General features: G+C 30.8%; 1 protein-coding gene across 1 annotated transcript; it reads right to left on the reverse strand.

The window, feature by feature from the left end:
* Positions 1 to 644: 644 nt before the first annotated feature.
* LOC117925048 (BTB/POZ domain-containing protein At2g24240-like) lies at positions 645 to 3,202 on the reverse strand. Its single transcript, XM_034843864.1, has one exon. The coding sequence runs from the start codon at positions 2,616 to 2,618 to the stop codon at positions 1,293 to 1,295; it is 1,326 nt and encodes a 441-aa protein (XP_034699755.1). The 5' UTR covers positions 2,619 to 3,202; the 3' UTR covers positions 645 to 1,292.
* Between the last annotated feature and the right edge of the window lie 22,920 nt (positions 3,203 to 26,122).

Raw genomic sequence — 26,122 nt, forward strand, 5'->3', positions numbered from 1 at the left:
TATTTTTATTTGCCTTAAGAGTTTCAGAACAATATCAAATTTTTAGACTGTGAGGATACAATGAAGGAGAGTCTTGACTTCATATATGAATATGAGTTGTAGCTGGTAGATTTGGCTTTTACCCAGTTTTTTAAGTGAAAACACAGTTGTCTGAAATTGAGATGGTCCTGAAAAGTGGGGTCTTCCTTGGATTATTAAAACCAGCTTTGCTATTTTATAACCTTATATTGAATTTCTATATGGTTCACTGCATAGATTGATATATGATTCAGAACTCAGCTAAGAATTATTATACAATAATATCATGGTAATGTTTGTTGGAGTCACTGACATTTGTCGATGACTCACAGTGATTTCTCTTAACAGAGGATCTTCTTATATAAATACTCATGTCAGTGACATTGGTACGCAATATTGGCAAGTTGCAAATTTACATTAGACTAGTCATATTTACTATGCTTTTGTATTATTAGTGGATAGAATCATATCCTGGGCTTGCTCATCCTTTTTAAAATCGTGAAAGCAGGCATGCAGAGACTTGTCTTTTTTAAAACTCTTGATAGCAACAGGTTCATGAATGGCAAAGAGTAAAGGCAGGAGTAAGGGGTTATTGGCGTGGGTGTGATCATAACAAGATTTTGTGCTCTAGAAAAAGCTCATAGTATTCAAAGTATGTGATCTTACAGGCAATCTGAGAACTCAAAGCTCATCTGAAACTAAAGCACAACAGCACCTAACAACTTTATCCTACTTTCAACTGCTTCAAACCGTATCCACCAGCTTAGCAGTTGCAACTGCTCACATGCAGAAGAGCATCACCTTCCTTCCTCTTCCCTCTTTTTCTCTCTTTCTCTTCTCCCAAAGAAACAAATACAGGGAGAAAGAATCAACTTTGTGAAAAATACTGGTCAAAAGGAGAAACAACAAGAGGGGTCTGTCCAAAAGAGATATATGATAGAGTCCTCATAGTCAGTCCAAAGAATGAGAAGAAAATGTATTTTACGCAAGTAGACCAAGAAAATGGGGTTTAGGCGAGTAGACCCTTGAATAATGAATGAGAATGCAGTTTTTCTAGAGGAAAACAAGACTTCAAATTATGGTAGTTAGGCAATCACTTTCATTTCTGTATGTTGACTGGGAAACAAAACTCAAATTCCACAAGTCTAAAATCCTAAATACACACTATATTTCTTTTTTAATCTAAGGAGCACTAACCAAAGCTTCATTCGTTTTGTTTCCTTTGTGCAAATCTAGGACTAGGAGAAAAAGAGCAGAGACCATCCCCTGGTGAATCATATAATGGGCGGAGATGGAGTCTCCCATATATCAAACACATTTTCCTCACTGTGAAGGGCAAAGAGCCTGTCTCCACCGATTGAAAAATCACAAATGGAACCTGCATAGCTCTTTCGAAGCCTAGACGTCAACACCCAATCAGGCCCACAAAATACGGAAATGCTATCATTCATGGAGGAAAATAGCTGCCCCTCATGCAGCGCCAGTTTCGGGTAACATGCCTCGTCAGGCATCTTCCCCTCCATCAACCTACTCCTCGAGCTCCATCTCACACTCGCAGCTCTGCTCCTTAAATCCATGAAACCCAGACCCTCATACTCATTAACAACACATATGGAACTATTCTCCTCCATTGCTATAGCATCCCGAACCCGCCGTCCATCAGCTGTTACTGGAGCTCCCATATCAGACCAAGACCACACCATCCTCTTCTCCCTAAAATCCAGCAAACTAATGTAACAGTTGTCTTTCCTGGGAAACCAAGTTGCCACCATCAAACAGTTGGTTCCTTGCAGCCACTGAAGCTTGTCAGCATCACCAAGAGACCAACCAGAAGGTTCGTAGAAGAAATCAATCTGTTTCCCTGTAATCTGATCCCAAACTCCAATCCCATACTCATTGCTCCGACCTTTACAGCTAGCAAAAATCCTATAATCTGAACTAAAACCCAGAGCTCCGGCAGTATAGCTCTTCACTTGATTGTCATGCGTCACTTGAAACTTCGACCTTAGCTCTCCTGTCGACGAGCTGAACAGCCCCATGCCGCCGTCTCCGCGGCCTAACCGCTCGCAGGCACTGATCACAATGTTCCCGGGGTCGATCCACCCCACATCGTTAACTCTCTGGTAATCAAGATGGATTGGAGGGTGCTCTTCTAGCATCCAATCATAGACATGAACCATGCTGCCATGTGCGACGCAGCAGCCACCGTCCGGGCCGGCTCGAATGGCCGTGCCGTCGCCGGGAGCTCGACCCATTACAGATTTTGAATGTCTGAGCCTGTTGCCGTCGAATTGGCCCCATTTGGCGGAGCGGATGTGGTCGAGAAGGCCGTAGAAGAGGGCTTCACGGTAAAGGAGTTTCTCGGGAATGTTGGCGGGAATGCAGAGTTCGCCGGTGCGGAGGAGGTCGAGGAGGACGGCGAAGCAAGCGGGGTTGCGATCGATAAAGTATTCATCGGAGTTCTTGAATTGAAAATTCCAATTGTCATCGAACATTGCTCCAAACAGCGAATTGCGGCCGGCGTTAGCGAGGGTTGTGACGGTTGTCTCGAAGATTTTGCCTCCTACGTTCAATCTTATTCTGTCTTTCTGAATTCCCATGATTTGATTCCCCAAAAATCCAGATGGGCTTTGAAACTGGACGCCGGGAAAAAAAAAAAACAGGGGAATTGAATTTAATATGAGAATAAAACCCGAAAAGGGATGAAATTTAAAGATTCAACAGAGGATTTCAGCGCAGAGAGATGAATATAATTTCTGAAAAGTGGGTGAAATTGTAGAGAATGTTTGAGAAACAGAATAGAATCAGATGACAACGGCTTCAACTTGAAAATACTTGGAAAACTTTGAATTTCAAGGAGAGCGAAAAGAGAGATTGATCGATAAACAGAGGACACAGAGGTATAGAGGCATGGAAAAAGTAAATAATTTAAACAGATTGATCAGAAACAAGAAGGGTTGCTGTAAACAACCCAGAGCCCAACGAAAAGCAGGGGAAATCGTTGAGACACAGAGAAATCTGATCAAAACTGGAGAAACCAAAATCTGGGTAATGAAGAGGGAAGGTTTTCAGAGATGGGTATTTAATATAATTGGATTTGGTAAGAAGGAATTGGAGAATTGTAGCTGTTGGATTTCAAAAAATTGACTCATTCGCATCTTTCTTTCCATTTTCTCTCTTTCTTGCCTTTTCATTTCTCTCTCTCTCTCCTCCTGCCACGTCTGTCCTTGCCTCTTTCGCAATTGTTCCTCTGCTCCGGACACACTTCAACTAAACTAAAAATCCATTGGCCAGCGCTGGGGTCCACTCGCCACTTAAGCAACACCGTCCGATCATCCTACCGTCCACTTCAAATATATCATCCAACGATGAAAAGGATTAGGGTGGGTGTACCCTTCCCTAAGAGCGCTCACAGAGTCACGCATTCTTATTATATTTAATTATTGCTCAACACTAAATTGTTTTGCCATGAAGTCAGCTCTCTTTCTCTACAGAGAGAACGTGTCTTCAGGGTTGCTATTAAAAAATGGTAGTATTATTTTAATTTGAAACTCACGTTTGGATGGGGAGAAAATGGCACGAAAAATGAAACTTTGGGAGCCTCTATCAATTAATGTTTTGTTAGTCCTTCAAAATCATGGTAGTAATGGGCTTAATTTTGTTAGCCTTTCAAATCACATCATTAATGTGGGTTTTTGATAAGATTGTCCTTATTCAATCAATAATATGCTCTATCAATTTGATTATTTGTGCTTAAGTTTTAATCATTGAACTTTCGCTTTAAGTCTTTCAAATCATCTTTAAAGATTCTAGGGTATGAATTTATCAACTATCAACTTTACAATCTCAATCATTTTAAGTATATATATAGTAAAATCTAAACCATTAATGACATTACAAATATATGATATGATATTATAATAAAATCGAGAAAAAATGGAAAATATTAAAATATAAAAGAATGAAATGAAACTATAAAGTAACGAAACAATCGAAAGCAATAAGACCATTATGATTGATTCGATTTTTTTCAATAAATTTGTCTTCTATTATTTTTCTCATAAATGAAAGATCATCAAATGTGTCCACAATTTTTCACTTGAAATAACAAAGCCAAGAAAGAAGGGTTCAACAATGTAATCAACCCACTCTCTTCCCATTCACTCAACTAACAACCCAACTCCACCCACTCCACACCCCTACCTGGCTACCTCCCTCTTGCTCATACCCAAATACCAACCACACTCCCACCTTTGTAATCACTTTCTAATTCAGTCCTTCTTTTAAACTCCATGCAACACCATATAACTTAATCTTATGGTCCACCCTACTCTACTCTACAAATTTAACTTATTGCAGATTGGAAAGCCACCAGATCATGATTCTCTTTTTGAGTTTTCTTCCAAAGAAAACAAACAAGTGACTGTTGCTGCGTTGCATACATGATAGAATGATGCCATTATTTTCATGATATTTTCTATTGGTATGTTGCTAAGGATATACTCAAGATGGTGGGCCATGGCAGCTTCTGATATTTCAATTCATTGTATTCTCTTACTCTTTACTCATTTTATTTTAGAAATAAAAAAAATACTTTTCAGGATGAAAATGGAAGTACTTTTCTACTTCAGGAAGACTGGGCTTGAGGTAGAAGAATGGGTATAACTTGGAGGTTAATGAAGTGAAATAATGATTGAAAAGTTATCTTAAACTCAAAGAGATAGAGAGAGAGCGATGATTGGGGGTGTGGTAGTGGTGTTGTCTATGGAGTTTGTTGGGAGGTAGTCATGATGATGCACATCCAACATATTCAAGCTTGTGGTTCAGGGTCAATTCACTGGTCAATTCAACCCACCACTCTAGATTTTAATTTATGGAAAAAAAAAACCCACCTCACAAGTTAAGAAGACTTGCATTTGTTTTTTTCCTTTTGTTTTTACAAACAAGTGGAACAACTTCTATTTAATTTTTGAAAATTATCTCCCACTAACAATGTTATAAGTTCTTAAATTAATACTTTAGTCAAAATTTGAACCCATTTTCACTTCATCTCAAAGACTTTGAATGTGCACTATATACTAGGCTACCCCATGGGGTGTGTAGATAATAAATTTTAAAATCTCAAAAGTCTTATCATTTGACAAAACTTAATATTTATTTTTTAATTAATTAAATTAATCTTAAATAAAATTATACTTAACTTATTGACTTGAAACTTATTATTTAAATTTTACTTTAAGTATTAAGGTTATTTGATAAAATTAATATAAAAACGTATTCTAAATTATCAAATTAATATATTTATCATTATAAATTATTAATATGATAAAGAATGTTGAGTAACAGTAGAGATCATAAAATAACAGAGGAGATCGTGAAGATAACCATGACAAATGGAAGTAAACAGGTAAAATGAAGAAGTTGATTTAAAAATAAGTTAATTATTTTTATTTATTACTTAAAATTATTTTTTACTTTAAGTCGTATCATTAAATCATTTTAGCAGACAAACTTAATTTACTTAATAATTTAAATTAAGTTATTAAGTCACTTTAAATTATTAAATTGATTTACCAAACACCTACCATATACCGATTAATTATAATAAATTTAAATAATTCTTATTAACCCCGTAAACATCAATAAGGAAAAACCATAACTTTTTATTAATAACATTTTTTTAAATGATATAAGAATATATTTATAAATGGTGTAGAGAGTTTGACCAAGATCAAGACCAATGATGGCATCAATTGAATTGAATTTAAATGTTAGCATAAATTTGAAGTCATATATTAATAGTAAGAATATAGAATGTAGGGGTGTGATTGGTCATGGGCCACAGGTTGTCCAAATGGCTTAAAAGATGATACTTTGTGTGAGTGGGCGTAAAAATGAATCCAAGATGGGCCACAACCCATTTGACTTTTAAGTATTTCAAAACATTTTAGCATGAAGTGAAGAGCACCAAAATTCAAAAAGCAGTCCCACCACATGTACCTCAAAAATATATTGTTCCTCTAAAATCAAGCCATCCGACAGTCCTCCGGACCGACCCCTTCAATATTTTTCATTCTCTTTTGATATCATAAAAGTGAACTACGTACACAACATCTGCCCTGCCTCTGTCCTCAATCTCAGGCTCCGTTGCTAACTTTTTTTAAAACAATTTTCAAAAATTCAAAAACAGTTGGAACAAAGCTCTGTTTGAAACTTGAAATATTCTTGATGTGTTTTTTATGTTTTCAAATATTTTATTAAAATAACTTATATTTATTATGGTTTTTTTACATTTATGCAATTATTTTTTAAACCAAATTCTAAAAAATAAATAAAAATAACTAAAAACAATTAAAATATACTATCTAAAAATACCTTATTTTCAAAAAAAATAAATTACTAATCTTACTTTAAAAAGTATAGAGAACGAGTTTGATAATTGATGATTTGATAATATAAGCATTAACTTCTATTACTTCTTTTCAAGAATTTATATAAGAATATACTTCGAATGATACAAAGAAAAGAATGACAAATATCTCATAATCAAGGAAAAAAATTATTTTTTAAATTAAGAGAATCAAATATTATTAATATTTAATTCTTTTTTATTTATGAAAATATCAATTGAAGTCTATTCATGTACTTGATTTTTTGCATTTTGTCCTACTACTTTCATGCTCCAAAACTCACTTCAAGGGTATGACGGTCATTTCATATCTCAAGCTTAAAGATTCAAAGTGGAAATGATATAAATATTCATATTGTAATTGAAAATTTACCATTTACCAAATTCCTATTTAAAGTAGTAAGACAAAATTCTAAAATCTCCAAATATCAATTTTTTTTAAAAACAAACACATCAACCAAAGTGTTATTGTCTAAATAACTTCAAATTCTTGAACCAAAATCCTAATAAAGAAAAAATTCCCCAACTTAGCCATCGCTTCTCGCCCAAACTGAGAGTATCTGAAAAATTATCAACAAAAGGGCATGAGCTTAAAGCTCAATAAAGAACATCATTGCAATTTCATGGATCAAACATTTTCAATCATGCTTATAAATAGGATATATAACATATTTTTTTTTTTCATAAAAACTTTTGAGTTCAAAATACTAATTCATTCAAACATTTCAACCAAATTTTCTCATATCAATTTCAAAACAATTTTTCATCAAAACCAAATCGAATACATTCAAAATACCTTTACTCTGATTATCAAATAACAAATGGTGTACAATTAAGTGAGACTTTACAAATGAGTGACTAATTTCAAATTTGTTCCATTAAAGGTAAACAAAACCAAATATCAACAATTATAACCCGTTGACTAAGGTCATAAGGTCAACTATTATAACTCGTTGACTAGGGTCATATAATATCAACTATTATAACTCGATGACTAGGGTCATATAATATCAACTATTATAACCCGTTGATTAGGGTCGAATATGTCAACAATTATAACCTGTTGACTAGGGCTATAGAAACTAGAGTCAAACACTTCATTTCATTAATACAAACATACAAAACAAAATATATCTCCACAATTTTTATTTTTCATATACAAAGAAAATGCTCAAACATATATTTTTTCGTACAAAACATATACTTGATCTATGCATATAAATAAAAATAATCTTTTTACACATTTCAAAAGATCATATAAAAATAAAACTATTTCATTTTACAAAATCTGCATTAATTTCCCTTATCTTGAAGAAGAGCTCAAAAACTTGAAGTATTTAGCTTGACAAATTTACTCATCACCTAACATAATATCATACACAATTATTTAAAGGTAAAAATTTGACAATCCTAAAAATATTTTATTTAGTATTAGGGATCCTAATTAATTTCTCATGCCTAATATTGTTTTCAACTTACTAAATAATAATAAATTAATTTACTAAGTTTCCAAATTATTGTAAAATTCATTTTCTTTCCTAGTCTTACCCTCACTATTTATTTCTTTATATACTTAAATTAAATTAAAACCTATACAAGAAACTATTATTATTATTATTGTTGTTGTTGTTGTTGTTCTCCTAATCCAATTGTCACTTAACCATAATTCCACCCCCACACCCCATTATATAAGTATATATATTATTATTATTATTACTTTCAAAGAGCCTGCAATACCATTACTTCAAGCCACCGACTACACCCATTATTATTATTATTATTATTATAATAATAACATTTTTTTTCTTCTTTTGTTTCTTTCTTCTTGGACATCCACACGCATCCTTGTTTTTTTTTTTTTTTTTTCAAACCCTCTGCTACATGACACACATCTACATTATCATTATTTTTTTCTCTTCACCGTTCCAGAAAATCACGCTACTCTTATTTTATTTATTTATTACTTTTTTCTAGATTTATTTGTGAAACCAAGGTTTGGTTAATCTCAGTTTTGATGATAACAAAATAAGGTTTAGAACTAATGATTATATTTCAAGTGTGATTAGGCAAGACGATTTCCAAAGTGACAATCACAAAGACAAATCAAGTCAAAGAGAAATCATGAAGAAGAAGATCACCTCAAAGAGAAGTGTTTTTTAAAACCCAAGTTTCATAAGATCTCTTTGTAAGGTTGTTTTGGTGCACTATGATTTTCATACATTACATTTTTTACTTATGCACCAAAATCATCTAAGAGTTATTTTGTCTTAAATATTTTAAAATTTGGATGATTTCATGTTATTAACTAAAACCTTGTGTCAAATGTTTTTCAAACTTGTTTTAAGAGGTTTTAAGTTGAAAAGGTTGGTTATTGAGCCAAAAATGGCTCAATCGGTTAAACTAGATGAGGAATCGGTCGACCGCCAGCTCAACCGGTCTAGGTCTAAGTCGACCCCTAGCTCAACCAGTCGAGATCTAGGTCGACCCCCAGCTCAACCGGTCGAGGTCTAGGTGGACCCCTAACTTAACCGATCGAGGATGCAAAAAACTCTATTTTTTCCAAAACGGTTGTTCAACTGGTCAAGTCAAGGTCCGGTTGAGGTCTGGTTGAGGTTCGATCGAGGTCCAACAGTCACCTGCCAAGCATTAAATGCTAACCACTAGTCAACCGGTCGACCCCCAACTCGATTGGTCAAACCCCCAATGACTAGTTTGGTTTTTTTTTTTTTCTATAAAAAGACTCCAATCCTCATTGTTTCATGAGTTTAACCTTCCTAAACATTTCTTGAATATATTTGAGCCTTGAAAGAGTGTTTTTGAGTGCACCATTGTTCTAAAACTTGTATATCTTTAGTGCACCATTCAATTCTAGTTTTTTTGTATCATTTGAGCTTAAAGTTTTTGTACTAGGATTTTGTGAGATCATTTATTTATAAATCTTTGAGAAGAAGTTTTTCAAGTGTAGGGTATCACTTGAAGGGTTGTTCAAGAGTGGGGGATCTCTTGAGAAGTATAAAGGGTGCTTGGAGTAAAAAGTCCAAAACGGTGGATTGGAACCATAATCCAATTGTATTGCTTAAAAGCTTGGTTTGGAAGCCTTGAATTAGTGGAACCTCAAGATTGAGATTGAAACTAGAGGAGAGTGGATGTAGGTCTGATTGCGTCGAACCACTATAAAATCTTATGTTTGCATTCTCTCTTCCTTACTCTTTTACTTTATATGCAATTGTCTTTATATTGTTATATTTGTCTCTTACATTCACATAGTTGAAGTATTTAGCTTGACAAATTTACTCCTCACCTAACATAATATCATACACAATTATCTAAAGGTAAAAATTTGACAATCCTAAAAATATTTTATTTAGTATTAGGGATCCTAATTAATTTCTCATGCCTAATATTGTTTTCAACTTACTAAATAATAATAAATTAATTTACTAAGTTTCCAAATTATTGTAAAATTCATTTTCTTTTCTAGTCTTACCCTCACTATTTATTTCTTTATATACTTAAATTAAATTAAAACCTATACAAGAAACTATTATTATTATTGTTGTTGTTGTTGTTGTTGTTCTCCTAATCCAACTGTCACTTAACCATAATTCCACCCCCACACCCCATTATATAAGTATATATATAATTATTATTATTACTTTCAAAGAGCCTGCAATACCATTACTCCAAGCCACCAACTACACCCATTATTATTATTATTATTATTATTATTATTATAATAACATTTTTTTTTCTTCTTTTGTTTTTTTCTTCTTGGACATCCACACGCATCCTTGTTTTTTTTTTTTTCTTTCAAACCCTCTGCTACACGACACACATCTACATTATCATTATTTTTTTCTCTTCACCGTTCCAGAAAATCACGTTATTCTTATTTTATTTATTTATTACTTTTTTCTAGATTTATTTGTGAAACCAAGGTTTGGTTAATCTCGGTTTTGATGATAACAAAATAAAGTTTAGAACTAATGATTATATTTCAAGTGTGATTAGGCAAGACGATTTCCAAAGTGACAATCACAAAGACAAATCAAGCCAAAGAGAAATCATGAAGAAGAAGACCACCTCAAAGAGAAGTGTTTTTTAAGACCCAAGTTTCATAAGATCTATTTATAAGGTTGTTGGTGCACTATGATTTTCATACATTACATTTTTTACTTATGCACCAAAATCATCTAAGAGTTATTTTGTCTTAAATATTTTAAAAATTGGATGATTTCATGTTATCAACTAAAACCTTGTGTCAAATGTTTTTCAAACTTGTTTTAAGAGATTTTAAGTTGAAAAGGTTGGTTATTGAGCTAAAAATGGCTCAACCGGTTAAACTAGATGAGGAATCGGTCGACCGCTAGCTCAACCGGTCTAGGTCTAAGTCGACCCCTAGCTCAACCAGTAGAGATCTAGGTCGACCCCCAGCTCAACCGGTCGAGGTCTGGGTCGACCCCTAACTCAACCGATCGAGGATGCAAAAAACTCTTTTTTTTCCAAAACGGTTGTTCAACCGGTCAAATCGAGGTCCGGTTGAGGTCTGATTGAGGTCCGATCGAGGTCCAACAGTCATCTGTCAAGCATTAAATGCTAATCGCTAGTCAACCGGTCGACCCCCAACTCGACTGGTCAAACCCCCAATGACTAGTTTGGTTTTTTTTTTCTATAAAAAGACTCCAATCCTCATTGTTTCATGAGTTTAACCTTCCTAAACATTTCTTGAATATATTTGAGCCTTGAAAGAGTGTTTTTGAGTGCACCATTGTTCTAAAACTTGTATATCTTTAGTGCACCATTCAATTCTAGTTTTTTTGTATCATTTGAGTTTAAAGTTTTTGTACTAGGATTTTGTGAGATCATTTATTTATAAATCTTTGAGAAGAAGTTTTTCAAGTGTAGGGTATCACTTAAAGGGTTGTTCAAGAGTAGGGTATCTCTTGAGAAGTGTAAAGGGTGCTTGGAGTAAAAAGTCCAAGACGGTGGATTGGAACCATAATCCAATTGTATTGCTTAAAAGCTTAATTTGGAAGCCTTGAATTAGTGGAACCTCAAGATTGGGATTGAAACTAGATGAGAGTAGATGTAGGTCGGATTGCGTCGAACCACTATAAAATCTTATGTTTGCATTCTCTTCCTTACTCTTTTACTTTATATGCAATTGTCTTTATATTGTTATATTTGTCTCTTACATTCACATAATTTAAATATTTGTTTAAAAAGAGACCATCACCCTATTCACCACCCCTCCCCCCCCCCCCCCCCCCACCTCTAAGGTGATTACCATAGGTTGAATTAACCTAATTTTTCCAACACTATTCATTTTAATAATCAAAATATGTCGATCTCCATTAATAAATCAAATTATGTTCATAAATTTTTAATCTTTTTAACCTATAAATTAATTAAATGAACTATAATCAAAATTGAGATATTTAAAAGAATATTTAAAGTGTTCAAAACAAATTAACGAATATAAAATATTAATTTAAGGATTAAAAATCTTACCTGAAAAATTGATCTTCAAACCCTAAACCTCAAAATCTTCAGTCTCATACTCTCTGATATTTCTGATCTCCGTGTAAAAGGGTTTTCTAAATAGAGAAGGTAGAAACAATCTAATTTATATTTAGGGGTTTTAAATACGAAAAGACTTTTTTACCCTTATTAAATTACTTTAATTAATTAATAATTTTTAAATTACGATTTTACCCCTAAATTGGGTTTGGGGCATTACAAAAACCTCTTTCTTCGAATTGAAATTTTCACCTTATCAACTATTTCCATCATGGTTTTATTGTTCAAATAAAAACTTGTGCATACTCTAAGAATATTTTCTTCTCCTCCTTTTGAGCAGCGAGTGATTACTTATATTATTAAAAAGCTAACATGAACTAATTAAAAAGAAGGATAAGGTGATTTAATAAACATGGTAAATGGAAAAATTTGTATACCTTTATCTTCTACTATGAGTGAATTAAAAATTTTGTTTCGATCCGAAATTGACTTTTCGATTATTGTGAAATTGTCATATATATTTTTAAAGTTCTTAAATATTCTTGAAGAGAACTTTCATAGTTCCAAGAAACTATAGAATTGAAAATATTTTCATTGTTAATCTTTGTATTGTAGGATATGAGTTTTACTTCATTCGTCATCCTTCTTAATTTATTCAGTAACTTTTTCTCCACTTGAAGTGATGATGAACACTAACATTGCAAAATAAAGGAATGATTTAATTTTGCCACAATAGAAAAATTATTATGATGTTTAACTTGATTGAAATCAAATTAGAACACTAATAAAAAGCTAAAATATTAAGGCGAGTTGTTTTTTTCAGGGTAGGTTAAATCTTTGTGACATTCAATCGCCATTATTCAGGTAATTCTTCGTTTGGATTGGTGGAAACTAAGGCATTTGGAGAAGACTCGAATTTGAGTCTCCTTCCCTAGCTTTGATATTATGAAAAGTTTGATAATTTGGCAAGGGAAAACATTAACTTCTATTACTTCTTTTCAAAAATTTATATAAAAATAATGATGAGTTATACAAAGAAATAATAATAAATATCCTAAAAATAAAGAAAATAAATATTATTTTCTACATTAAAAGAATAAACTATTATTAATATTTGATTAACCTTCATTTATGTAAATGTTGAGTAAAGTGTATTTTTACCTTTATGTTTTTCCTTAATTATTTTCCTTTTGTCATTATGTCATTCTATGTTCTTCTTAATTATTTTTATTTATCTTTAATTATTTCTTTTATACATTTTTCTATTTCAGGAATGGAAATAGTTTTATGCTTTTTTTTTTAGCATTTTCTCCCACCATTTTCTTGCTATTATTGTCATGAAACATTATTATTATATTATTTCCCTTATTTTATTTTCATCAATTTTGACGAGTTTAGAATTTTAATACATATTCGATCTTAAAAAGTTTGGGAGAAAATATCAAAACATGAAAATAGAGGGAAAATAAGAAAAAATAATTAAGTTTTAATTTGATAATTTTTGTTAATATATTTTTCAAATTTAATTCTTTGTGATATAAAATTTAAAAATTAAAAATATATATAAATTTGTAAATAATTTTCTTTCATATTTCCAATTGTAAATCAAATAAAAAAATTAAACTATTTTTTTAATTCTTTCCCTTGCTATCTTTTGTGATCCAAATAGAATTTTAATCTCAATTATTTTTTGGGAAAACTGATCAAAAGGGACAAAAAACCCTCAATATTGTAAAACTAACCCCCCACTTTTAATAGCCTCCAAAATGACCCGATCTGGACAAAAATACCCCTCAGCTACATCAACTCCTTTTTCCCTCCCATTCTAATTTTATTTCCCTCCATTCACCTCTTTTTTATTATTTCTTCCACTTTCTCCTTTTTTTCATTTTCTCCTGTTATTCCGTTTCTCTCTTTTTAGTGCATTTCTTCAAGTCTTACACAATTTCTCTTCGGATTTCTTCAACTTAAAGCGCTTTAAGTTGTGGTTGGATAAACAGTGTACGTTTATTTTTATTTTTCCATATTTTTTTCTTTCATGTTTTATTTATTGAATATTTTCAAACATTTAATGAGATGTAAAAAATATTTAAATAAGTTTGAAATTGTTATAATTTTTTTAATATCATTTACAGCCATGAAAAAAGGGATTAAAAGAAGGAAACCATCAGCTTAAAAAGTGTAGTGTGGAGAAACATTGTCTATATGAAAAAATCAAATGATGGTAAGTAATAAAACTTGTGGAATTTTATTATGGTTTTGGTATTGTTTGCATATTTGTTCTTTATATAGATGTAAATATGTGTGAATAGGGTTTTGATATAATATATAAAGTTATCTTTTTTAGTTATATATCAAAACCTTACGGATACTAAGTTGAACTTGACGTGTATTAAGTTGAACTTGACGTAAGTTAAGATTGTATATAGTTATTTTATAGTAACATTATATTATTGTTATTTTATTTAATTATACTCAATTTGAGTTGAATCATTTGCAAATTACCCTTGACATTAAATGAATTATAACATAACCAATCTTTTAGTAAATAAATATATTTTTATTGTTTAAAATAGTTTAGAGTTACAATGTTTGAATTTATTTAATAACTATATACATTGTATTTCTTTAGCATTATTGGTATTATTTGAGGTAGTAAAGATGATTAATAATGTTATTTATTTGTTGTTTATTAAAAAAATAAATGTGTAATGAAATAATATGTATTTAATAATGAATGAGTTTTTTAAAATTAATACCTACTTATTGGTGCTAATGCTATGATGTAACTAAAAAATATTCTAATATTGTTTGTTGATGCCACTAATTGAATTATTTTGTTATTTTAGTGGTTGATGAAGTAGGAATAATGCTTTTATATGAAGGAGAATGGGTACGAGATGGAAATGTTTTCTATTTCGAAGGAAGTAAAGGTAAAGGCATTGAGATCTCGAAAACTATATCATATAAAGAGTTATTAGGGGTTGTCCATCATATTCTGAAGCTAGATCCAACAAATTGTTTTCTTTCAATGAAGTATGTATTCAATGCCAACATACCCACAAGCCTTATACAACTAACTGATGATGGGGATGTGAAATTCTTTATTGGTTTAAATTGTACAAATGGTAAGTTGTCTGTTCCATTGTGCATCATAGTTGAAAAGAGAATTGATAATCACAATTAGAAATCAATTTGCAATTCTTATTTTGAATGTCATATGCCTTCTGAGATTGATAAAGAATTGAATGGAGACTCAATGTTGATGCAAAAAAGTAGACACATTCATTGTGATTCAGTTGAAACTCTTACTGTTGATGGTGAAAATGGACCAAGATTTCAAAATGAGTCACTTAAAGGGTATAAAGTTCATGATTGGAACATGAATGAGACTGCAATTAATGAGGAGGGTTATAGGATGAATACTAACCCTACTAGTGATAAGCAAGTGACCCAAATTGGCTCATTCAGAACTAGTTCAGCTCAGAGTGTAGAAATCTTGACCATGATTGATACAAATGATGGTTTCATACATGACAATCCCACTATAATAGAAGATGTAGCAAATGAAAGACAAAACATGATGCAACAACCTATAGTTAGTGGAATTAGTGATGACCATCTAGAAGAGCACCAAATATACTCAAATAAGAAATAATTATAAAGGAAGTTGTATATGATGACTCTGAAAAGGAAGTTTGAGTTCAAAACAACTAAATCCACTACTAAGTTATTGCTTGTTGAATGTTTTGATAAAGAATGCAAGTGGCGAGTTCGTGCTACCAAGTTGGGGATTTCCAATATGTTTCAAATAATGAAATTCTATTCAACACACACTTGTCGGTTAGATATGATGTCTCATGACAATCGACATGCAAGTAGTTGGTTGATTGGTGAGAGTATAAAAGAAACATATCAAGGGGTTGGTTGTGAATTTTGACCAAAAGACATTGTAGCAAACATTCGAAAGTAGTATTGTGTTCAAATCAGTTATGATAAGGCGTGAAGAGCCAAAAAACTTGCTCTAGGTTCTATTAGGGGATCACCTGAGGAGTCTTATAACACTTTATCATCCTATTGCTATGTTTTAGAGCAAAAAAATCCTGGTACCATTACTGATATAGTTACTGATTGTGATAATCAATTCAAATACTTTTTTATGTCGATTGGTGCATCTCTTGTTGGGTTTCACACATCAATAAGGCATGTGATTGCAGTTGATGGGACATTTTTGAAAGCAAAGTACTTAGGGACTTTATTTATTGCAGCGTGTAAAGATGGCAACAATCAGATATACCCTTTAGCCTTTGGGATTGGTGATTTAGAAAATGATGCCTCATGGGAGTGGTTTTTACAAAAACTGCATAATGCACTTGGACACATTGATGATTTGTTTGTGATATCAGATCGACATGGTAGCATTGAGAAAACAGTATATAAAGTATTTCCCCATGCGAGGCATGGTGTCTGCACTTATCACGTTGGACAAAATTTGAAGACAAAGTTCAAGAATCCTGCAATTCATAAGTTGTTCCATGATGCTGCCCATGCTTATCGTGTTTCAGAGTTTAATTTTATATTTGGGCAACTAGAGATGATTGACCCAAGAGCAGCAAGATATTTGATGGATATAGGTGTTGATCGATGGGCACGTTCATATTCTACTGGAAAAAGATATAATATCATGACGACAGGGATCATTGAAAGCCTTAATGTTGTGTTGAAAAATGCTAGAAATCTTCCAGTTTTGCAATTGGTTGAAGAATTGAGAAACTTACTTCAAAAATGGTTTGTGACTCGTCAACAACAAGCAATGTCAATGTCAACTGAACTTACCATGTGAGCTGATGGAGAACTTCATTCGAGGTATAATATGTCAGCAACATATCTAGTGGAACCTATCAACTCCAAGGAGTGTAATGTTAACTATGTTGGCATTAGTGCTCAAGTGAATTTAGACACTCGTTTATGCACATGTCGACAATTTGATCTTGATCATATTCCATGTGCACATGCTATTGCTGCTTGTAGATTTTACAACATTTCATGTTACACTTTGTGCTCCAAGTATTTTACTACTAAAGCATTGTTATCTTCATATTCAGAGTGTATTTATCCAACTGGAAATGAAATAGATTAGGTAGTACCTAATCATATTCGTGACAAAGTTGTGTTACCACCTAAAACGAGACGTCCAACAGGAAGACCAAGGAAAGTAAGAATTTCTTTTGGTGGAGAGGGCAAGCACACATCTCGTTGTAGTCGATGTGGTCAATATGGGCATAATCGGAAAACATGCAAACGACTAATCCCTTGATATCATGATAGCTTTGGCACTCTATGAGCTTACATGGAATGAAAATTGTAATAGTGAGCTTTTTTGTTTTTTTGGTACCCATGTGAACAGAAATGTAAGTTACTTTTTTGTATAAGGTGATAGGATAAGCACATAGATGAATATTATAATAATGATCCCCTTTTTTTTGCATGCCCATAGAAATGGAGATATTTGTTACTTTTATACATATATGTTATGATGAGTTATGTATAAAGTATGAATGAAAATTACATGTTTATTCTCAAACTATGGACTCAACTGTTCTCACGTTTATTGATAAGGAGCTTGACAATAGTTAAGTTCAGGTTTTGTCTAAAGACTGTAGACTTAACTACCTTCAAGTTTGTACATAAAACAACTTGACAATGGTTAAGTTCAGGTTTTGTCTAAAGACCGTTGAATTAACTGCCTTCAAGTTGGTACATAAAACAACTTGACAATAGTTAAGTTCAAGTTTTGTCTAAAGACTGTGGACTTAACTACCTTCAAGTTTATACATAAAACAACTTTACAATAGTTAAGTTCAGGTTTTGTTTAAAGACCATGAACTTAACTACCTTCAAGTTTGTACATAAAACAACTTGACAATAGTTAAGTTCAGGTTTTGTCTGAAAACTGTGAACTTAACTACCTTCAAGTTTGTTTATAAAACAACTTGACAATAGTTAAGTTCAGGTTTTGTCTGAAGACTGTGGACTTAACTACCTTCAAGTTTGTTCATAAAATAACTTGACAATAGTTAAGTTCAAGTTAAAATGGCAACTGTAGACACAACTTCCTATGAGTCTATAGAAGATCAACTTGATACCTGTTAAGTCCAGATTAAATATGTTATTCTGGAATAGATTTCGACTTAATATCTGTCAAGTTTGTTCACAGTTAACTTGATAGTAGTTAAGTTCAGGTTCCTATTAAGACTGTGGACTTAACTACCTTCAAGTTTGTACACATAACAACTTGATAACATTCAAGTTTAGTTTAAAAGGCCAATTGTATACATAACTATCGAACAACATTCATCAAAATATCCAAGTAGATATATCAACCTGTCCAACTACATTTATCAAAATGTCTAACTACATATATGAAGCTATCCAATTACATATAACAAACCATCCAACTACATTATCAAAATGTGAAATATCAACATGAATTCATTACATAGGCAAGTATTTCATATAAAATAACTCTGCTGCAATCTTTTTCCGAAACCAGTCCATTCGAGCACTTGTTAATGACTTCAATGGATGGTTGTGCATTAAGTATTCAATATATTTGATAACAAACATGCCACAATCACCACTACATGGTACACAGATAATCAATGTTAGGGATATTATTAAGGATTAAGTGTATAAGTTATGAAAGTAAATTTAAGATCACTTACTCATTTTCCTGTTGAGGAATATCTTACAGCCGTTCAATTTCCCATTCCTGGTAGTTAACTTTTGTGTCACCATGAAACCCATAATATGCTATTGCATTCAATATATGCGGCAACAATTTAGCTAATGGTTTAATGGCAACTTGCAATCTTGCATTATTATTGATGCCCATCAATAAGTCGTATACATATATAATCCTTCGATGAAGGTGGACAACTCCTAATACCCATTTTGAAATTGCAACCTGTTGACAATGAACTTGATAGCAGTTAAGTTCAATTTTTTCTTAACATATATATTTAAATCAAAATTCTAAATATTTGGATAAAATAATTTCATAAAAATTATATTCAAATACGTTATAAATTCATAACAAATAACTTCATTACACAAAATTTCAAAACCTTTTGATGGTAAACTTGATAGTAGTTAAGTTTAGTTTTTTCTAATCATTCAAATATTGCTTTAAACCTTGGACTATAACCTCACTGAGAAAATTTTCAACAATTACATTATCAATTCATGAAAAATAAATTCATAAAAAAAAGGATAATCGATTAAAAATAATAAAATTAAAAAAAATTAAAAATCAAAATTTCAAGTAGAAAATTAATGCTTACTGAATCAGTTGATTTATTCTCATTTTTTGATGACGATGACGAGGTTTCAAAACCTGGCTTTCTTTCACTTCTCTTTTTCCCCAAAATTTTATACCTCTTCTATTTCGTATTTTTCATCACCGAATTTTTTTCTTCCTCCATTTTCATGAACTGAATCAACACACAATATCAAAAAGATGAAAAATAGGATTTGATTGAAAAAAAAAAAAACCAAAATAAGACACTTAGGGTTTTTTCTCATTTCATGGATGAAGATTCATATGTACAATTCGAAAAACTAAAATCAAAGAATGAAATAGTGAAACTTACTTTCTGTTTTTACTTTGTGTTGTGTTGCCTTTTTGTTCTCTTGCAATAAACGAAAAAAATCCTTCGTGATTTGTTTCTCGCAGGTTAACAGATGGAACAAATGGGTTGCAGGGTAAGGAAGAGACACAATACAAGGGAAAATTGGAGTTTGAGGGAAAATGGGCTGAAAAAATAGTTGAGGGGGTATTTTTGTCCGAATTGGGTCATTTTTGAGACTTAAATAAGTGAGGGGTTAGTTCTGCAATATTGAGGGATTTTTGTCCCTTTTAATCGGTTATCCCCTTATTTTTTATACCCTGATCAAAATAGAATTTTAATATTATTATTATTTATTTATTTTTACATGTATGAATACTGCTTTCTTTTCTTTTCATTCTTTTTTTTGGCTATTTTAAGGTGTTGGTACGGTTGTAGGGAAAAACGTTATAGAAATACTTCTCTTAATTTTTCACAATTGTCAACACGGATTTAAGTTTCAAGCCTAGACTTATTTTTAAGGGGCTAAAGTCCATGGACCCTGTTCAGCCCATGGGCCATCCCAATGTAGGGCTCAATAATCCATCATGGACCAGATCTCGACCATAATAAAATAAAGCAGCACCATTGCCTAGAGGGAAATTTGAGTGCATGTGAATCTAAATAAAATTTAAATTCTTGTTATGGACTCCTTATAATAAAATATCTATATAAATTATTGGTTTACCAACCCTGCCATAAACGACGAGGATAGTTTTAAGGTAGAAGATTAAGGTTCCATGAGAGGGACATAAAATCCCTACATCCAAGATTTGTCAACCAAGGTAGGGGTAGGCCCATTGCTTTAGTCTTTACAGATTTGGTTGATCAAGGATTCTATTTCCTCACTTCACCTGCCCTACCCCTACGTTTGGAATTATGTTTTAGGTTGTCAATTCTTAGAATTGAATTGAAAGATATGAAAACTTAAAATTAATATGAATTTTGAAAGGACAAAATTACCCATAACCACAATTTTAATTACTTAGAAGTGAATAAGCCTCAAGTGCAGTCCTTGCTAATACCAAGGATTGAAATTTTGGGATATTTCGTCGAAATATCGAAGGTGGCTAAGGCCACGATTGAGAGATTTTTCATCAAAAAATTGCTGATATTTTGGTGAAAAACTCAAATTTCACCAAAAAATCAGAAATGGGAAGCATGGCACATGGAGAAGATTTTTCCTCAAAATATCGGTGACCTTTCCAAAAACGCTAGTTTTTTATTTTATTTTATTTTTATTTGTGGCTTTTTTATATTTTAAATTATTTGTTTTATTTTAAATTTATATTATCATTTTATTTTAAACTACTGTTCATATTTATTTTATTAATCTTATTTTAAAAAATTACCGTCACCTAACTCTTAACTTTTTTTTTCATATTTATACTTTTAATTTTAATTTTTTTATTTTAAAATATTAAAAATATAATTTTACTTAAAACTTGTTACAATATAAAAAAATTAATAAAGTTATAATATTTTATAAAATAAAATTAATTTGGTAAGATAAATTATTAATAGATTTAATCATTTAAATAAATTAATGTTAATAGAAAAAGTTGTCACCGTATTTATAATAAAATTTTAGAAATTAAATCTTAAATAAAATATTTTATATAAATCAATTTAATTTTTTAATTTAAAATGTAATAAAACATATTTTAATAAAAATATTTTAAAATAAATGAATAAAGGTATTTAAGCTAATTTTTTTATAAAATTTGATAAAATATTATCTTTTATTACTAACGTCAATTAAACATACAAAACAATTTTAATATATATATATTTCATAATTTTATCATTTTTTTTTAAGTTTTTAAAATATTTTTATGAAATTTGAATAATTTATATTCAAATATCAACACCGTATTTACTAATATTTCAAATTTTAACGACAACTCACATGACATTAGGTATTAGTAATATTCTTCAAATAAGCCCTTAAATTCAAAAGTCCTATCGTGTTTGTAAAGACTACTTATAATGGTATCTGCTAACAACTTTTTGTGAATAGATCTAATAATAATTTTTTTGCTTGTGATGAGTATTTTCTTCTTATTTATTCTCTCATTTAGTTTTTAAAAATTTTGGAAAAAGACTTAAAAAATGATTTTCAATTTATTCTTACCTTGTTTAAGAATCATCTTCGGAACTTCCATTTCAGTTTACTTTTTGACATGATTGGTATTGTAACATTCATGGTATAATTTTTTTTCCTACCATGCTTTTGGTTTGTAGGAAAATTTGGGAAAACACATAAAAATTTGAAAAAAAAAATGAATTTGTTGATAATTTATGAAATATAACAACCTTAGGTTGTAAAGAAAGATGTTCTCAATTGGAAGCTTTGGATTTCGTATGAGATAAAATCCTTTGAGGAAAAATGAAAGAGAAAAAAAATAAAGAAACAAAATGTAAGGAAATAAAAAATGAAAAAAAATATAAAATAAATTTAAAGTTAATAAATTATTATTTTTATACGATCCCAAATTTATTTCACTTATTTTAACCCATTAATATAAAATAAAATAATTTAAAAATACATAACGTTTTTACTAATTTTAATTTTATTTATTTATTTATTTTTTTCATAGAACAATCAAAGTAAGAAAAATAATTTTTTTTTCCTTAATATTTTTTTATAATCAAACATGAATTAGGATAATTTAAAGAATGACATTTGAATTTGTAAAGTCTTTACTTCTTAATCATATGAGATCACCTTATTATTAAAATATTTCAGTTTCTTAATTATTATAATTAAAATAAAATAAAAAGCAGAATCAAAAATTTAAAATCAAATAAAAAAATGTAATTTGATTTTTCATTCAAATCCATCACCCTCTTATTATTATCTTTTATTAATTTTTTTTCTTTATTTAAAGCTCTCTTCATAAAGAGTAGTTAAAAAAAAACAACTTTCTTTTTTATTTACTTATCTTAAAAATATTTTTATTAACTCAACAAAACATGTTTTTTTATAACCAAATATGGTTTTTTTTAAAAAAAAACCAAAAACTGTTTTTGGCAAACGCTATTTTGTTTCTAAAATCACTAAAAAATGTACAACTGTTTTTTCCACAACAGCTTTTAAAAACAGCAACCAAACATGCCCTTATTCTCCTTTTTTTTTTTTTTCTCTATTTGGCAGAAGCCGAAACACCAAGCGCATGCAAAAGATGGAGAAAGAGTCTGGGGAGAATAGAAAGGCCGAATCTCGGAGCTCTATTGATTCAATTACAGAGGGTTCAGGGCGGAAGCGTTGATCTCCAGCCCAGAAGCCAATATTCAGGAAAATGGTCCCACGGCTTCGCCGGACCCATCTTCAACTAGGTCCTTGTTCCATAGAAGAATCGAGTTTCATCTCGCAAGAAAGCCTTTCTCTGGCTTCACTCACGGAGACGGAGGTTTTCGACTTGAGACTCTGAACCCCACCACAGATGCGAAGCGACCCGGGCACCGTACTGGTCCGGCGGCTTCGAGTGGGAAGAAGCAAGATGGGTCTGATCATGTGGAGAACGGGTTGGATCCGGAGCTCGGGATTGGGATCACATTTAGAAGAATTGTAAGCTGCTTTTGTGTGTTTTTGGAAATCGTTTCCGGTTTGCGATGTTTTCTACTACGGGGTTTCTTGTCTGTATGTTCTTTTCAGATAGGTGTTGTTTAGTTTCAGAAGTTTGGGAGGTTTGGATTGAATTTTTTTTCATCTCCCTTTCTGTATATGGTGTACTTCATAGGGATCGTTCTTCAATTTGAGTTTGTTTCAAACGTCTTCGATAATTCTTCTGGGTTTTTAATATTTTGTTGAGTTTGATTTTGCTCAAGTTGTTTTCTTTTGGTATATGCTCTACTGTTCACTATGTCTTCTTCTTTCAAGTTTCAACCATTTGTGAAAATATTTTATTAGGTGGCTATGATTTTGTTCACTCTATTACTGGATGTCTTTGAGTCATCAACCATAAGAAAGATAAGCTTTCTATACTATTTTGGAAAAACAATGAACAAGCTTGTTTCTTCAGTCAGTGGCTTTATGTATTACTTCTCACATTTCAGTTAAATGTCGTTTTCTGAAGCTATCGATTGACAGTAATAGTTTTCTTGTTGGCATGTGCTCTGCCATTGAGTAAATTTTGTTCCATTTGAATTTGTTTCTAACTACTGAATATTTTGTTGTGTTTTTGCTTTTGATCAACTTCTTTACAGTTCATTTCCTCCTTGGATTAATGTTTTCTTTTTGTTGTATGATTTCTGTTAAGTTGGTGGTCTTCAGTTCAAATTTATTTGGGACTTAGTTATTTTGTTGAATTTGGTGTCTTTATTCAATTATGTTGCACTTGGTACCATGGAATTATCCAATAGCTTATGCATGTTAGTGGCATAAATAATTTTACAGGGTGCTGGTTTGGAAAATCTGGGTAATACCTGTTTTCTTAATTCATTATTGCAATGCCTGACTTATACAGAGCCTTTAGCAGCATGTTTGCAAAGCAGAAAGCATCAAAATGCTTGTAAGTCTCTCTCTCTCTCTCTCTCTCTCACACACACACACACACACATTTGTGTGCATTCAAAATAAACTTATATGTGTTGGGTTTTTTGTGTAAGTAATTTGTAACTATAAATTTTCTATTATGTGATGTGAAAGAAAATATCACTACTCTGTAAAGTAAATTACTGCATTTCTTCTATATTTCCTTGAGAAAATTCCTTTAGCAGGATGACAACAAGGTCATTGCAATCTGAACCTAGTGCAAGTAAGAAGAACTTGATCCTTGTTGGCTTCATAGTTGTTAAAATTTAAAAACTTATGATACACAATATGATACAATGATACGATTCATTTTGAATGGAAATTCATACATTTTGCAATCCATATCTTATCTTAAGCCTATCTTATAATACATATACGATACACAATATGATACGCTATATAATGATACATACATCTTCAAATATTTTTCATAATTTTTTAAAAATAAAATCAATATTTTTTTATTAAAAGGATTATTTTATTAATTATTTAAACTGTATAGTAAAGTTAGAAATTGATCATAAAAGGGAGAAAAAGGTAAAATAATCCTATATGAAAAATTACTTCTTATTGTCAAAGACTATGTTGGAAGTTCGGTAAATTTGTTTTTACAATGAATATTGAGGTATTTTTGTTTGAATGATGTAAATATTGACTCTGAAAATAATTGTACTTCATGATTAAAAACTTTTATTTAATATATTAGGTTTTTTTTTTTTTTTTTGGGAAACAAAAGAAGTTCTTCAATGGAGAAAAAATACTAACAAACATGCAAAGTTAGAACTTTGTAGATAACACATAAAGACATAGGCTTTGTTTGAGAAGTGTTTTCCAAAACAATTCTAAAAAATAGTTTTTGAAAACCATTAGTGATGTTTTGTAAAATAAAAGACTATTTGATAATTTGAAACGTTTTAACCTATCTTCTACTTTTTTAAATATGTTTTAAAAATAACTTTTATATGTAGTGCTTTAGTTTTAATCATTCTCCATATTTGTTTGAATATTTTTTTAAAACAACTCTCAAAAAACAAATGAAAACAACTAAAAACAACTAAAAAGATGTTATTTAAAAGTACCTTGTTTTTTGTTTTCTAATTGCCAACGCATTTTTTTTTTTTTTGGTTGTGGAGGATAAAAAATTGTTTTAAGAAATAGTTACCAAACAAGACCTTATATATCCACAACACATATAAGTATGTATCCTAACTAGAATTTAAAAAAAAAAAAAAAATTGTATCTAAAAATTCAGGAAGTTTATTTTTGTGAATTTTATGATAAACTTACATATTAAACTCATGTATTTTTAAATTGAATTTTTCAAAATTTTAGTATTTGATTTTTGATATGGTATAACATAGTTTTAACTCTTTAAGTCCTACTATTTTTCATGAAATTTTATTCTCTACTTCATGCTTCCAATATATATGTACATGTATACGTAATTTTTTTTTTTTTTTTAAACCTGCAATACATGATATGGTATGATTCATAATACGGAAAAATAGAAAAATGATACACGATATGTTTTACTAGTTAACAACTATGGTTAGCCTATAAAAAGGGTAAGAAGAACCCAATCCCTAAAATTAACTTAGATTTAAGAATCCCTCCGCTAATTGATTTGAATGCTATTTTGGTCCTAATATGTCCCATTTTTGGCAATCAAGATGTCCATTTGAGCTTTAGAGCCAGTCTTGTTTGAAATGATACATTTGTTGTTTTAGTCATTATTAACTTGTTGTCTAATTGGATTTAAACATTGTGTTCATTAAGAAGATTCATTTTATGGGGTCTACAATAACAGTTTTAGGTGTTATATTCTTTATTATAATTACTTGATAATCATGAAATGGATTGGTAAGATGTTTATATTCCATCTGTTTTGTTGTTTTCTTTCTCTATCTTAAAGCCTTATTTAAAGATTTTGTATTAGGCTTCAATTTGTTTTTAAGTGTCCTCATTAGGAAT

The sequence above is a fragment of the Vitis riparia genome, chromosome 11, assembly GCF_004353265.1.
Source record: "Vitis riparia cultivar Riparia Gloire de Montpellier isolate 1030 chromosome 11, EGFV_Vit.rip_1.0, whole genome shotgun sequence".
Lineage (NCBI taxonomy): Eukaryota > Viridiplantae > Streptophyta > Magnoliopsida > Vitales > Vitaceae > Vitis > Vitis riparia.